Raw genomic sequence first — 15,580 nt, 5'->3', positions numbered from 1 at the left:
ATACTCGATTACTAAAACAATCCATAGCAACAGCCCTAGTGTACATTAATCAGAAGTAAATTAGGTACTCAAATAATTATTTATAAAAACCTGATTCCTTCCAAGTCCATTACTCATTTGTTACTTAGAACTGAGTGAAACCATGTCACTATCTATGACTATAAATATATTATAGTATATTGTATATTAATATATATCCATATATTATTACCTACTGCACCTTCTGTACATTATTTGCCCCTAAACCCCTGTACATATGGACCCCATACCCTTATTTATCACACTGCTATTTATTTATTGTAAACAGGCACTTATGCACTTCTGATTAGATGCTAACGGCATTCCATTGGCTCTGTACATGTACCTTGCACAACGACAATAATCAATAATCTAAATTAATCTAATTTAATCTAATCTAAATGACTGAACTGGTAGGAGGGTGAAAAGATTTTTGTACTGATGATCTGACAACTCATTTATCAATCCTGGTGCTTAACTGAAGTAAAAGATGGCGTCCATGCTACTCATTTAGCGTCAAGTCTTCATGCCTAGCGTTTTTATTTTTCACATTACCAGCACTACACTAGCTGAACTAGCTACGTTTGCCCACTGAGCACACCGACAATCACTAATACTTCCTTCCAAGCCTTATTTTACACTGTACCGTCTCTATACAGTACAACAGGACATAATTAAAACTACGGCTATACGCACATAGGAGCTAGAAATTAAAAATAGGGACACACAAACACTCACACATACACAAGTGTGATCGGTCCTATATCTGATCCGATCGATAGTATTTGTCTCTTCAGGTTGTTATATCTAACTGTGTAAAGTTAAGAAAAATCACTTTGAGATCAATTTCAATAGCGTACTGTGATAGTGATAGTAGCCCTTCGTATCGTTGCTGGACCTGACTACACGTCGACATCAACATCCCTCATGTCACCAAAACTCACCAGCGCTTACTAAAGATGGACCGCCTCTGGTCAAGATTTGATGTCTTTATTTCCACACACAGTTGTTGACTGCATTTTTTGCGATATTATAACATATTTCATTATATTAAAAGTAGTAGTGGCCCAACGGTTACAACTCTAAGTTATTGATCAGAAGGTTGGGGGTTTAAGTATCACCCAGCACCACCAAACTGCCACTGTTTGGCCCTTGAGCAAGGCCCTTGAGTCTTTCTGCTTCATTGGCTCGTGTCATGGTTATGTTAAAGATGGAAGTGGTGACTCAACAGTTAATACTAATACACAGTTAATACTAATACTATGGGTTACTGATCAGAAGGTTGGGTGTTTAAACCCCTGCACCACCAAGCTGCCAATGTTGGGCCACTTCAGCAAGGCTCTCATCCCTGTGTAATGGTTGCTCTCTGAGGTTGTAACTGCACTGTAAATCTGTAACTCATTGGCTCAAATATTAACACTGGATTACAAACAGAAGGTCAGGGTTTGAGCCCCAGCACCACCAAGCTGCCAATGTTGGGCCCTTAGGCAGGCTATTTACCCCTTATACTTCAGGGACACTGTATCATAGCTGTTGTACTGGAAATGTTTCTGCAATTAGGTGAAGAGTTCAATGGTTAACACTCTGGGTTTTGAATAAGAAGGATGGGGATTTGAGCCCCAGCACCACTAAGCTGCCATTGTTGGGCCCTTGAGCAAGGCTCTTAAAACTTTCTGCCCCAGGGCATATGGTTGTTTTGCCCCTGTATCATAGGGCGGTTGTAATTGTACTGGAAATGTTTCTGTAATTGAGTGAAGAGGTCAGTGGTGGGTCAATGCTCAATGCTCTGCCTCTTGATAAGCTTTTAAGCAAGGCCCTCAACCTTTTTGTGATCCTGTGCTCTGACCCATCACTTGCCCTAAGAAAAACTAAATAAAATCAAACACAAAAACCAAACGGTCCCACTATCCCATTGTATCACTATTGACGCATTACATAGTAGTAACGTCGACGATTCGTCTCACCTGAAACGCGCGGGCTCCGAGCACGTGACCTCTCCTCGCGCATGCGCAAATCGCACAAAAAACCTGTGTAAAAAGTCCTAGAAAAAAGAAGCGCCACAGTCAGTTGTGTAATGCTGACAAGGACGTTACCATCAGTCCAGAAAATATACCGACGACGCCATTGTTTTTAGAGGTCCCAGGTGATAGAGGAGGTTATATATTAGATATTCAAAAGTTTGTTGTCATAGGATAATGCGACAGTGATGGAAGTTCTCTGAAGAGCTCAGGTGGAAAACACGGAGGAGCCTCCGGCGCCTTTTCATCGTCGCTCCTTCGTGATGAGTGAAGTGATTAGGGCGGACAAAACTCTCTCTCTCGCTCTCTCTCTCTCTCTCGCTCTCTCTTATTTATTTATTTTGATTATTAGCTAATCATTTAGCCCTTAAGAAGGTGTAAAAGTAAACGTGTTGCTTGTATGAAATCCATCGGAAGGCGTCAGAAGAAACAGGAGGGAAGGATGGATGAAGGAGGAGAAGCGATTTCCGTGATTCGGGTACCTCCTTTTTCTGCTAACTTTGCAGATTTTTTTTTTAAACACCCCCCCCCCCCTCCCCTTTCCCTCCACACACACACACACTCGGCTTTGAAACGGAGACTAGGTTTCACTTTTCATCCCAAAAAATAAAATAAATAATCAGAAATTAACCTAAAAGACTAAAAAAAGAAAATGGCGGCTAAATAAACGCGACCGTTAATTCGGTTAAAATTCAAACTTGCAGTCCGACGCTCGAGCCCCGAGCCTGCTCGACGCGACGGCGGCGGCGGCGCGCGCGCTTCCCTTCTCAGCTGAAGGGGCTTAGAGGGTTCCCGTTCCTGGAGCTCGTTGATGCGACGCTTCTAACATGTCCCGAAAACACATCCGATGTTGGAGTGGAAGGAGTAAAAAAAAAAAAAAAAAAAAAAAAAAAAGAAGAAAAAAGCAGAAAGAAGAAAAAAGAAGTCCGACTCCAAATCGCTTCCTTGAACGAGAGAAAAGTTTTTCGAATCCCGAACTTGACGGTCCGGGGTGGGGGGGAGATGGGGGGAAGTCGACCTCAGAGCCTGAAGATCCGTGCACGCCTGAGGAAACGCGTACAGACGGTAAAGCTCATATCCCGGGATTGGAACTTGACAGCCAATGGAGAGATGGATGATAAAGAAGAAAACACTGGGCTGCAATCCGGGGCCGAGCGACTTCTCTCTCTCTCTCTCTCTCTCTCTCTCTCTCTCTCTCTCTCTCTCTCTCTCTGTATACGCTATCTACAAGGGTTGCCAGATTGGACCTTTTTAAACCTTCATAAAAAAAAACAAATCATAGGGGAAGTGGTGACTGGTGGTTAAGGCTCTGGGTTACTGGTTATTGGAAGGTTGTAGGGTTAAATCGCCAGCACCGCCAAGCTAAATAATAAAATATTGAATTTCACATATCCCAGAGATGTTAGGAAGTTAGGGTGGGTTAGCCATGATAGAGCCCCCTTGGAACACAGAGGGTTAAGGTCCTTGCTCAAGGGTCCAAGAGTGGCAGCTTGGTGATACCAGGGCTTGAACCCCGACCTTCTGATCAGTAACCAAGAGCCTACCTGAGCCACCACTTCCCCACTCTGGGGCCTTTATAGCCTCAGGGCCTCTGAGCAAGGACCTTAACCCTCTGTGCTCCAGAGGGAAACCCTCCCTGTTCCCTGGGTTCAGCCCCTCAACAAGCTGACAGTCACCGAGACTCCAGAGAAAAAGCCTCATGCCATGACCCATTCACACGATTTCTTTTAGTTTTCAATCGTACGTTGTCTGTTGGTGTAAGACTCGTTTCAAAACATGGGGGTCAGTTGCCTACTGTTATCACCAACTACATAAAAAAAAATCTAACAAAAGAACTTAATAACAAATACTTTTTATCTCATTTGGTTTGGCTAATATCAGTATTAGATACTAAATGTTTTAGTGTTTAAGATGAAAAATGACAGAATGCTTAAATATTTCCGGCACTTGAACTTGGACCACTGGGTGACGTGAACGTGAAGGACACGTTATGGTGAATTATGAGGCATGAACAGGAGAGGTGTAAATAGAAAAACACCTTTTTAGAGTTTGGAGCTTTTTGAACATTTTGATTGGTAAGTCATTCTTGTTGTTAGTCTTTCTGAACATTTTCTTTCGTAAGACATGCTTTTTGTCCCTACATGTATTTTTTAACTCTATATTTGTATGCTCCTATTCTAGAGGCTACAAGATGAAATCGTGTTTGTGCACCAACCACTGGCTGGTGACTACCGTATTTTTCGGACTATAAGCCGCTACTTTTTTCCCACGTTTTGAACCCCGCTGCTTAAACAACGAAGCGGCTTATTTATGATTTTTTTTCTGGGTTTTTCCCGGTTTCACAAACTTCAAGCCAAAAAACTGAACCCCATAACATTAGACCAATGAAATTTCCGAACGGAAACGAAAAAACGCACCTCACCTGTGTTCTGAGCTGCACGGCATCGGGAGAAAAAACTTTTTTTTTAAACTCACGACGATGCCAAAAGATAAACTCCCGAGAGAAATAGTTTTGAAAGGAAGGAGGAAGACAGTGAACAATGACTTTCTTGGTCGGCTACTGTTTAGATACAAGCCGTTGTAGCGCGTTGAGTCTGGGTGAAGGGAGAGCTTGCTAACTCCAGTTACAACAGAAATCATATAAGCACAGACAGGTTTCCAAAACTCGTGCTTTTTTATTTTTCTTGGCAACAGCGTTAAGGGTTAGTCAAAGAAACATAGAAATTAACATTAGAAAATAAAAAGGACATATTCCTTGGTCTCCACACATGCAGTAATAGCAGAAAAATGCGGCGCCAGGCTGTTCCCAAAATACCGCTCTGCTCCTAAAGGAAGCGCAACATATTTCACCCGTTACACCGTGTAACAGACACTGTCTTTCGTTAAAGCCTGTGTAAAGTGCATTAGTTTCAATGTAGACGGCTTATAGACAGGTGCGGCTTATTTATACTCAAAATAAAAATCTGTCAAATTCAGTGGGTGCGGCTTATATATGGGTGCGCTTTATAGTCCTGAAATTACGGTAAGTTTTTTTAAGAGGTGAAATCTGTAAATCTATAAATGTTTGTTATAATTAACAAATTGTAAATTTATAATTGTACATTTCTCCTTAGATCAGGTTGAGTTCAAAACCCAATAACACCAAGCAGCCACCGCTGGGCATCTGATCAAGACCCTAACCCTCAACTGCTCAATTGTGTAAATAAGATAATTGGACGTCACTATGGATAAGGACGTCTACTGAATATTATCCAAAACAATCTTGTGGCTGAATGAATACAGATCCCTAAAAGCAACACTCTCTAGATGTTCTTCAACTGAAGCATATAACAGGTTTTATTACAGCAAAATGCGACTAAATGTACATCAGGATGTGTAAAAAGTGAGCGAGATGTTCAGATACACAAGAAAGTCCACCTTTGGCCACATAGTGTATCTGTAGGTGGTTGGTCATTACCCTGTTTTCAACACAGCTTGTTAATATCCACAATTCCTGAAGATTCTCTTCTCTGTCTCGTCCTGACATTTAGGTGATGAACTGCCCAGCAAATGATCCCTTGACAATAGCATGCACAACAAAGAACCCAATATCTTTACCAAACCCCTGCTATATTTACATTAATGGCATTTGCTCATGGGCCCAGGAGCAGCAGCTTGGTGTGGCTGGGACTTAAACTCCTGACCCTAACCCTAGATCCAAAGTCCAATGCCTAAACCAGCTCCCACTGCTCACTCTGTGCATTCTGTTCAGAAGGTTGCAGCAGAAGGAGGTGGGAGCTCACTGGTTAAGATGTTGAACTTCTGACCAAAAGGTTGTGAGTTTAAATCCTAGCACTTGCCACTGCTTGAGACGCGTAATAACTCTCAGCTGCTCAGTTGTACAAATGATTATTGTGAGTTGCTTTTGGAGAAGGGTGTCTGCATAATGCTGCAGATTTAATATGGAGGAATCAAACATTGCTTATAGGGACTTTTGCGCAACAACCTCATCAAGAGAGATGTTAGCAAGGGCCCAGTTTGGGCGGTGCTGGGATATGAGCTTGTGACATTCCGATCAAAAATCAGAGAATTCGACTTTAAACACCTTCCCAAAAATTGTGCAAGTTCAGCTTCTGCTGTTCTCTAGAAGATAAAAGATTTATTTTTTTTTCCCCCGCTGCAACATATGATCTCTTTTTAGGATATAGCGCCACTCAGTGGACAAGCATACATACACAGTGCACCAAGTTGGGTGTATTACAATATGATACATTACATTTAGTAAATCTAGGGAAGTCATGCATTATATATATTTTTTCTTTCTCTAATGATCATAATCTTCAACAGAAAAGTTGTTCACGACTTAATTTTCTAGTAATCTTGACAGAACAAGGTTAATCATGAATCTTAAAAATAGGCCAACCTCACCTTCCTCCTCAATGCAGAGATGAAGTCCATATTTTTAGCAGGAAATTCATAACTTTGATGGAGAGCTTAGACTTCAACCTGTACTCCACGATATACACTAAAAAAAAAAAAAAAAAAACCATTTTCTCGCAATACAATCACAAGTTGTGATCACGGGGAAAAAAAAGATATTTGATATAAAAATTAATAAGATGTAAATATTGCATTTTTATTAAAAAATAATAATAATAAATGGCCTCTGTAGAATTAATTTCAATTCAGATTTGTTTATTGACCTTTTAATAAAATCTCAATTTATGTTAGTGCCTAAGTTTATCCCTAATGAGCATAAGAATTAAAAGCATGAATAATAATAATAATAATAATAATAAAAAACACACACAAACCAAAAATCAACACCAGGATGTTTTTATTAATTTTCTTTCAAAAGCACGTACAAAAACGAGAAATAAAAAAAGGGAAAGAAAAGGGAGTACAGCACATAGAGAAAGGGGAAACAGTAAGACCTCACAGTTTATACTGGCATTTTTAAAAATGCATTCATAAAAAAAAAAAAAAAAAACGGTGCTCAAGATTTCAGGTATGTGGCGTCTCGCAGGTGAAGGAAAGGAATCCAGACCTGACATACACTTTGGGAAGAATAGCGATGCGAAAAGAGGGAACCAAAAAAAAAAAAAAAAAACTTGCTGCCAATATAAGGCCACCATGTTCAGTCCAGATCTGAAATGAAGACTACTCCATTTTGTGTTCACACACGGTCTCCACTCAAAACACATGCCAAGCATCATCTACGTTTTTTTTTTTTTTTTTGCACTACTTTAAATAAGGCAAACATCAAGTAACATCCACAGACACAAGTATGATCAGGCAAAGACAACAGTTTGTACCCTTCCCCCCCAATTTCCCCAAAGTCACTGAAAAGAGAAAGAGGTAAAACAAACACTTTGATATTGTGTGGTTTTGTACCTTATAGCCCTGTAAAAAAAATATCAACATTCTACATTTGAAATAAAGCATTAGGATTGGGTGGGGGGGCTCAGATCGAAATCTGAACTCTCGAAAAGAAGGAGGCGGCTTTGGGTAAAGATTTGAAATGGATAAAAGGTTATTATTATTTTATTCATATTTCAACACTTACGAAAATATTGTTCTGCCTCACGGCGAGAGCTTTTGATAATTTTTTTTTTACAACTCACAGCGCCTTCAGTTTCACAGTAATCTTAAACATGTGCGGAAATAAAAAAAAAAGGGGGTTCTTCTGTGTCATTCCAGTGGCGTTTTTCTCGACCTCTCAATGGCCTTTCCAAGAGCAATTTGATAACTGGACCGACTACAAAACAACAAAGCTGATGACCAGACAAACCATGCAGATAGAAAGCGAAAAAAGAAAAATTACCCTCGTTCATGGAGCCGATTTGCCATCTGCTCTCCCACCACCAGATGGTGCTTTGTATTAGGAATTCACTCTAAACGCCAGGGTTGTAAACAAGATAGTACTGGGAGATGCTGCAAGATCCTGCTAGTTGCCATGGCCGTAAACATGAGAGAGTACCGGGAGATGTTGCAAATTTCTTGTACATGCCACGGCCATAAAGAGGAGATGGTCCTGGAAGATGTTGCCAATTCCCTCTGCATGCAATGCATGGCCTTGAGCATGAGATGGTCCTGGGAGACATTGCAAATTCCCTTTAGGAATCATGGCCCTGAATACAAGATAGTACCGGAAGATGATGCAAATTACCTCTACATGCCATTGCCCTGAACACGAGATCGTACTGGGAGATACGGCAGATTCCCTTTACATGCCATGGCCTTGGAACTTATACCCTCTAATATCACAGAAACCCTGAACCCAAGATAGTAAACTTGCTGTAATGTGGTTATTAGTGATTGTATCATGCAAGATAAAATGATAGACAGGTATATTACAGGTGTTTAGCAGTTACTAGACAGAACATGTAAAAGCCTCAGGAAAAAAGGCTTCTCCATTTCACGTCCGTGACAAGAGGATGTATTTTAACCGGCTAAACACCATTACAGGACTTGTGATGTATACAAAAGGTTACAGGTCACAACCTATGGGAAGGTTGAGCCGCTATCACAGTACAGAGATGAAAACGCTGGACGAAACAGTCATGACCCGTGCACATTCCTGAATGACGCTGAGCGGTCGCTAGTTTACTCTACAGAAGACCCGAGTCGATCCTTTCGAAGCCACAAAGCAGCTCACAGGAAGTAGATAGAACAATGAAACGAAAGGAAGTTGCAGAGGGAGGGGAAGGTAATGGTGCGATGAGCTGCAACGGCGTTTCGCACAGTCGCAAAAACTCGACCCTGCTAACCCTCTTTGCTCAGCCGCTTTGGCAAAGTACAATACATTCACAATGCGGGTACCGATCAGTGACTTGTGCAGACGCCGGAGCAGAGGTTAGCAATAAAACAGGAACTTTAAAAGCTGTAAAAACATTGCAGGTTAAAAAGTATTTGTTTAACGTTCTTGAAATTCAATCAATTAAAAAAAAAAAAAAAAAAAGGCAATGGACGTGAAAACGGTTTGAAATGTGTGTGAAGTGCTTTAGTGAATGAGGTGAATCACAGAGAGGTAACCAAAGGGGCTTTCACATCTGCATTTCGTCGTCTGCAACATTCGATTAGTCTGTTAGAATTGAAACTCGTATTTTGTCCTCTTAGTGCAGGCCAGCTCGCAGGAATTAGGCTTAGGAGTGTACAAGGAGGTGGTAGGAGAACATGAGATAGTACGGGGAGATGTTGCAAATCCCATCTACATACCATGGCCCTGAACATTAGTGGAAGATGTCAATTCCTGCTACATGCAGTGGCTGTAAAAATAAGGTACAGGGAGATGTCTCGAATTCCTTTGATGTGCCATGAACATGAGATAGTACTGGGAAATGTTGCAAATCCCCCTTACATGTCAAGGCTCTCAACATGAGATAGTAGTGGAACATGCAAGATTCTGCTAAATGCCATGGCTGTAAACACAAAATAGTACTGAGGATGTCTCAAAATCCTGCTATGTGTCATGACCCTGAACATGAGAGAGTGGAGGAAGATGTAAATTCCTGCTACATGCCATGGCTGTAAACATGAGATAGTACTGGGAAATGTTGCAGATTCCCTCTACGTGCCATGGCCCTAAATGTGAGATAGAACTAAGAGACATTGGAAATTGCCTTTATGCGCCATGAACATAAGATAGTACTGGGAGATGTTGCAAATCCTCATTACATGTCCAGACTCTGAACATGAGATAGTAGTGGAACATGCAAATTTCTGCTACATTCCATGGCTGTAAACATTGGATAGTAATGGGAGATGTCTCAAATTTCTGCTATGTGCCATTGCCCTGAACATAAGATGGCATGGTAATGGAGAAATAGAAAATTCCCTCTATGCGCCATTGCTCTGAACATGAGATAGTATTGGGAGATGTTGCACATACCCTTTACATGCCATGGCCTTGAACAAAACCTAGTACTTGGAAATGCTGGAAATTGTCTTTACGTTCCTGGACATGAGAACGTGCTGAGAAATGCTAAATTCCCTACACAATCCAAAGCCATGAACACGAGACGGTGCCGGGAGATGTTGCAACTTCCCTCTACAACCCATGGCTAATGAGATAGTACTAGGAGATGTTTTTAAACGGCTTTAATTGTTTATATAGAATCAGCTAATCCCTTATTGAGCTCTGTCTCGGTGATCTCCAGGTTGTTCATGCGAATGAATGCAGACCAACAGTTCATGTAGGCACCCTTTAAGACGTCTGTCTTTAATGCGTTAAACCGGTCTCTGGAGAGAAACTCGATCAACATTCTTGTAAATCTCATTCCTCGGCATTTCACGTGTGCGTGGTTGACAGAGGAAAAGAGCACATGAACGTAACAAGCAATGTAATGTTCAGCAGAGATGCATACAGTACCATATACCCTGTACTTTCACAGATATAATACCCTGCTGATCTTAAAATAAGAAAAAAGGAGGCGAATTGGACTCCTGACTCACTCCTACAGAAAAACAAGACGGACAAAATGACAGAAGGAATGGATCAAACACCCCAGAATCACTACCTGAGTGTACATCCTGAAACTCTATTCGTGCAAGTGGTTCTTTTTTTTTTTTTGTATACAAGTGTGTGTACCTGACAAAAGAATTATAAAAAATGATATAATTACTTTTAAAAAAAAAAGAGAATGTTTCAATGTGGGGGTTTTGGTCACAGTCAGAGAGTTGGTTAAAAAAAAAAAAAAAAGGAAAAGAAAAGAAAAGAAAAGGGGAAAAATAGAAAATTGTCTAAAAGCTAAAGTAAAATAAAAATGATGCCTGCTTCATCATGTTTATGGTGTGTGTGTGTGTGTGTGTTTTTAGGGAGGCAGGTTTAAAATGAGATTCGGTCAGTGAGAAAGCGCTGAAGGTCAGTGGGGAGAGGAGGAAGGTGAGGAGGAGGTCATCATGGTGATTTGGTGATGCTCTCAGCATCCTTGGAGGCCCAGAGCTCTTTGTGCTGTTTGCGTCCAAAGCCCTCGTCATAATTCCCTTTGCTCTTGAACAGCTGCTGGAAGTGCGGCTTGCAGTAAAACTCACCCTGCAGCGCTGCATATGTGCCCAGACTGCGGAGAGAGAGAGGGAAAGAATGAGAGAGGGAGAGAGAGGAAGAGAAAGAGAGAGGGAGAGAATGTGACAAATATTGTATTCAAAATCATTCCCTCCATCCATCCATCCGTCTGCCTTTCCCTCTTTTAGTCTCTCAGTATGTCTCTCACTCATACACCCTGTGTCTCGCTCTTTCCCTCCGTCTGTCTGCCCGTGTATCGCTCTTTCCCTCCATCTGTCTGACCGTGTCTCGCTCCGTCCTTCTTTCTGTCAGTGTCTCGCTCTTTCCCTCTGTCCGCCTGTGTCTCTCTCCTTCCAGCTGTGTCTGTCCGCCTATATCTCGCCCCTATCCATCTGTCTGCCCATGTCTCGCTCTTTCCATCGGTCCTTTTGCATGCTTCTCGCTCTTTCCCTCCGTCTGTCTGCCCGTGCCTCGCGGTTTCCTTCTTTTTGTCGGCATCTCCTTCCAGCTGTGTCTGTTCCCCTATATCCCGCTCCTTCCCTCCGTCTGCCCGCCCGTGTCCCGCTCCTTCCCTCCGTCTGCCCGCCCATGTCTCGTTCTTTCCACCTGTCCTTCTGTCTGTGTCTCGCTCTTTCCCTCTGACCTTGTCTCTCTCTCTCTCCCTCTCTCTCTCTCTCTCTCTCTCTTCTGTCTATCTGTGTCTCACTCTATCCCTCTATCTGTCTGCCTGTCTCTTGCTCTTTCCCTCTGGCTGTATGTGTCTCCCCCTTTCCTTTCCTTGTCTGTCTCTTGCTTTCTCCGATCTATCGGCGTCTCACTCTTTCCATCTGTCTATTTATCTTGTCTTTCTATCTTTTTCCATCCGTCTCTCTCTTTCTCTCAGTCTTTGTCTATCTACGAGTCTTTCGTTCTTCCTATCTGTCTGTTTCTTATTCCAACACCGCCACCCCCCCACCCCCACCTGAGCTTGGTGTTGCAGTGTTTGCAGCAAAAGCATGTCGAATGGAAGATCAGGTTGTTGGCCACCAGTTTCTCCATCGGATACACGGTCTTATCACAGGACGCACAAATCTCTCTCTGAGGCTTAAAGCTTAAAGACTGAAACAAACACACACACACACACACACACACAGATCATGTGAGAAATACAAGTGAAGTAGATACAGATGAACAGATAAGAACAGGAGAAAACACACACACACCTTGGAGCGCTGGACAGGCTTCTCTTCTGAGGGGCTGAGGTTGTCCTGGAAACAAACAAAAATGACTTCACATAAGATGTCAATTATCTGGTTGCCCATAGCACCAAAATACAAAATGCCATCCCATAATTGCAGTCCTCTCACTCAGGGGCCGTATCACACACACACACGCTCATATTACACTCACTTTTATGCTCTTTACAGTGAGCACAAACACACACGCTCATATTTCACTTTCACACTCTACCTCATCTATGTATTTGCATCGTTTTACAGTGAGCGAGCAGGCAAACACACACACACACACACACACACACACACACACTATCAATTAGGTAAAGGGGGAGAATGCTTGCTATTGTGTTGTCTTTTAGGGACTCACACAGGGACACAGATGCAGGGACATGCAGATGAAGAGAGAGATGCAGAGACAAAGACACATAAAAGACAGATGCAGGGACACAGATGCAAAGACACATATATAGAGAGAGTCAGATGCAGAGACACAGATAGAGAGAACAAAGTGTGTCACATGACAGGAAGTTCTGCTGGTAAAGTACAATCACATCTTAAATCCTACAGTGAAACACTGCACCACACACAGGCCTCATTTTCCTAAGAGCAGAGCTGGTGTTTACACCCAGCCAACACACACAGGACCCGTTAAAACGGAGAGAGAGAGAGAGAGAGAGAGAGAGAGAGACTTATAAGGAAAGCAGATACTATTCACACAATCACCAGATATTATTTTACCAGGACTGCCCAACACACACACACACACAAACACACACACACCATCATCTCCTGAGGGCAGAACACAGCAGGTAGTTTGTGGGCTTTCAGCACAGTTTATGTAGTGTTAGAATAAAAGAAGAAGAACAGTAATGCTCATTACATTACAGCAGCTATTAACATTCGTTCCCTCTCTTGCCTTTTTTCCCCTCTCTAATAGTTAACGCCCAGAATCGCACAAACTGCCACACGCCGAGCAGAACTCACGCAGGAAAAGCCAAATTAAGTAAAGTAACAAAGTAAAGCAGTTGCAATTTGCTGTAGGACTGAAAGACAGCACTGTCCAGAGAAAGCAAGAGTCAGATAACACAGTAATGCAGGTAAAGTAGGAACTAAGCAGTGTAGCAAAGAAAAACAGTAATGTCCAGGTATAGCAGTAGCAAATAAAGTATTGGCCAACTAAAATACTAGCCAAATTAAGTATTAGCCAAATAAAGTACTGAGTAAGGTAGTAGCCAAGTAAAGTAGCAGCTATTTAATTACCTGCTTTTTTTACTTAATTAGCCAAAAGAGTAGTAGCAGGCAACAAAATAGTAGCTAGGCATTAGCCAAGTAAAGTAGCAGCCTATCCAATAACTAGCCAAGAAAAAAGGGGCAGGTAAGTAAAGTAAAAGAAGTCACTTGTAAAAATACAAGGTAAGTAAAGTGGTTAAAAAAAAAAAAAAAAAGAGTGATAGTTGAAAGTAGCAGCTGAAAAAAGTAAAGTTAGGGGAATAGTTAGTTAGTGAAGCTGGAAAGGTAAATTCGTTTTCGGACGTCTTTGGATGCTGTAGCAGGATATTTTCCTTTCACTTGAACACATTTGACACTTCATAGACAAACGATTGGACGATACAATCTTGTGAGGAAAGTCATGATGCAACCCATCATCTGTGTCATCTACAAAGGTACAACTACATAAAAATCAACAGAAACCTCATCGTTAAGTAGCTATGTGTTCCAAATAAATTCATAAAATCTAAAACACACTGCCTCGAATTCGTACGTCCGTATCAGTCATTATTGCACGCTGTAATCCGCCGGCACAAACGCAGACAAAACCACTTCCTCATTCTGAAAGGAAACGAGCGAGCAGATATTCCACAGCATTTTTACAAAAGCCTTCGCATGCAAGCGTCGCATGCACTCGTTTTCTTACTCAAACCCGCTACATCTACAACCACTGTGTGTGTGTGTGTGTGTGTGTGTGTGTGTGTGTGTGTGTGTGTGTGTGTGAGAGACAAATCACAGGTTTATATATTATTGCAATTCTTCTAAAATGTTAGTTGCTATAGCAACAGCACAAAAAGATTACAAACGTACACAAAAAGTTTAACGTACACGCAAACCCTCACCGATTTGTCGACGCTCGCTGTTCTCTGTTTAATAGAGGTCGACCGATAGCGGATTTTTACCGATAGCTGGGTTTGATCGTACTTGCCAGTAAAATGTGCAAAATAAATGAATAAATATAAAACAATCAAAAAATTGAATGTAATATTGCGCTCTCTGTGCAGCGCGCAGTCCCAATTATAGCGATATTAAAAAAAAAAGTGAGATTTTCTGGGATTCTGCTGATAACAATCAAACGATATTTTGCACAATTCAAAAATTTTACCCGTTTTACAAACTCAATAAGATACTGATTAATTTACACTTTATATTGACGGACGGGAAATTTATTGAAAACTGAAACATTACAGTAAGAACAAGAAAAATCACAGCACGCATTGCTACACTTCATGCAGCGTTCTGATTGGTTAAAGAAAATGGGTGACGTACTCGAATATGATTTTGCATATCGTTAAAACAATTGCAAATGTTATCGCACACCCCTAGTCTCACGTGTGAGCGCAAACAACACGTGGCATCGGTGATTCTACTCTAGAGTCCGCTCTCGTAATGACGGCGTAGCGGAACCCGGATAAACTATCGGAGCGGATTTTTGCCGACAGCCTATAATTTCAGCAGTCGACTATCGGTTAATTGCCGAAACTGATTAATCGGTCGATCTCTACTGTAACATTTATAGTCTCCCGTGTCAGAGGTAAAGCTGTAGTTTTCCTATTATATTAATGTTATCAAGACAGAGGGAGAAGTGTCTATGATTATTATTATAAATCAACTTATTAATCAGCCTACGTTTGACTGGCTAGCTGTTGTATCATTTCAACATCAACAACATACCATGATGCAATTCCTTTTTGTCCGTTTTTTTTTTGTACATATAAAACACCATGATGAAATACTTTTTCACCTCCTTCCTCTTTTTCCGAATGCTATTGTTCTTTTGCATAATTATACATATGCATAAATGTACTGGGACACCTGACATTTCCACCCACGCAAAAGGTTCTTCCTCAGAACTGGAGGTCTTTGGATGTGGTAACACTCTTGTTGGCTGAATCTACGCAAAATCGAGTGGAAGATCTTCCCAGAAGAGTAGGAATTATTAGAAGAGGAGCACAGACCAATCTTAGGGTCAGGTGTCCACAAACGTTTTGCCATACTTCCTTTATGGACAATTCATAGAGCGGTACAAGGGCTTTTTAAGAGCACGTTTAGGCGCCTGTGGGAATCGTTTTATA

The 15,580-nt window shown here is 41.5% G+C and overlaps 2 protein-coding genes across 3 annotated transcripts in view; both read right to left on the bottom strand.

Annotated features, from left to right (window-relative positions):
• The window catches only part of map3k3 (mitogen-activated protein kinase kinase kinase 3), a 34,775-nt gene extending 31,083 nt beyond the window's left edge, over positions 1–3,692 (bottom strand). Inside the window, exon 1 of the mRNA XM_083566932.1 lies at positions 1,983–3,692. The gene's annotated coding sequence lies outside the window, so the exon portion shown is untranslated. The remainder of the gene's footprint in view (positions 1–1,982) is intronic.
• Positions 3,693–6,835: 3,143 nt separating this feature from the next.
• limd2 (LIM domain containing 2) overlaps positions 6,836–15,580 on the bottom strand; it is a 22,412-nt gene continuing 13,667 nt past the window's right edge. The window contains exons 2-5 of one of the 2 annotated variants that reach the window (XM_083567084.1): positions 12,222–12,266; positions 11,981–12,117; positions 8,022–11,074; positions 6,836–7,962 (exon numbers count right to left, since the gene is read on the bottom strand). In XM_083567084.1, coding sequence (XP_083423210.1) covers positions 10,915–11,074; positions 11,981–12,117; positions 12,222–12,266 — 342 coding nt within the window. In that variant the 3' untranslated portion in view covers positions 6,836–7,962; positions 8,022–10,914. The remainder of the gene's footprint in view (positions 7,963–8,021; positions 11,075–11,980; positions 12,118–12,221; positions 12,267–15,580) is intronic. The other variant, XM_083567085.1, reaches the window with a different exon arrangement.

The sequence above is a fragment of the Silurus aristotelis genome, assembly GCF_946808225.1.
Source record: "Silurus aristotelis genome assembly, chromosome: 17".
In the NCBI taxonomy this organism is placed as follows: Eukaryota; Metazoa; Chordata; class Actinopteri; order Siluriformes; family Siluridae; genus Silurus; species Silurus aristotelis.
Note: the sequence above shows the minus strand (reverse complement) of the source record. Positions and strands in the feature narration are given on the sequence as shown.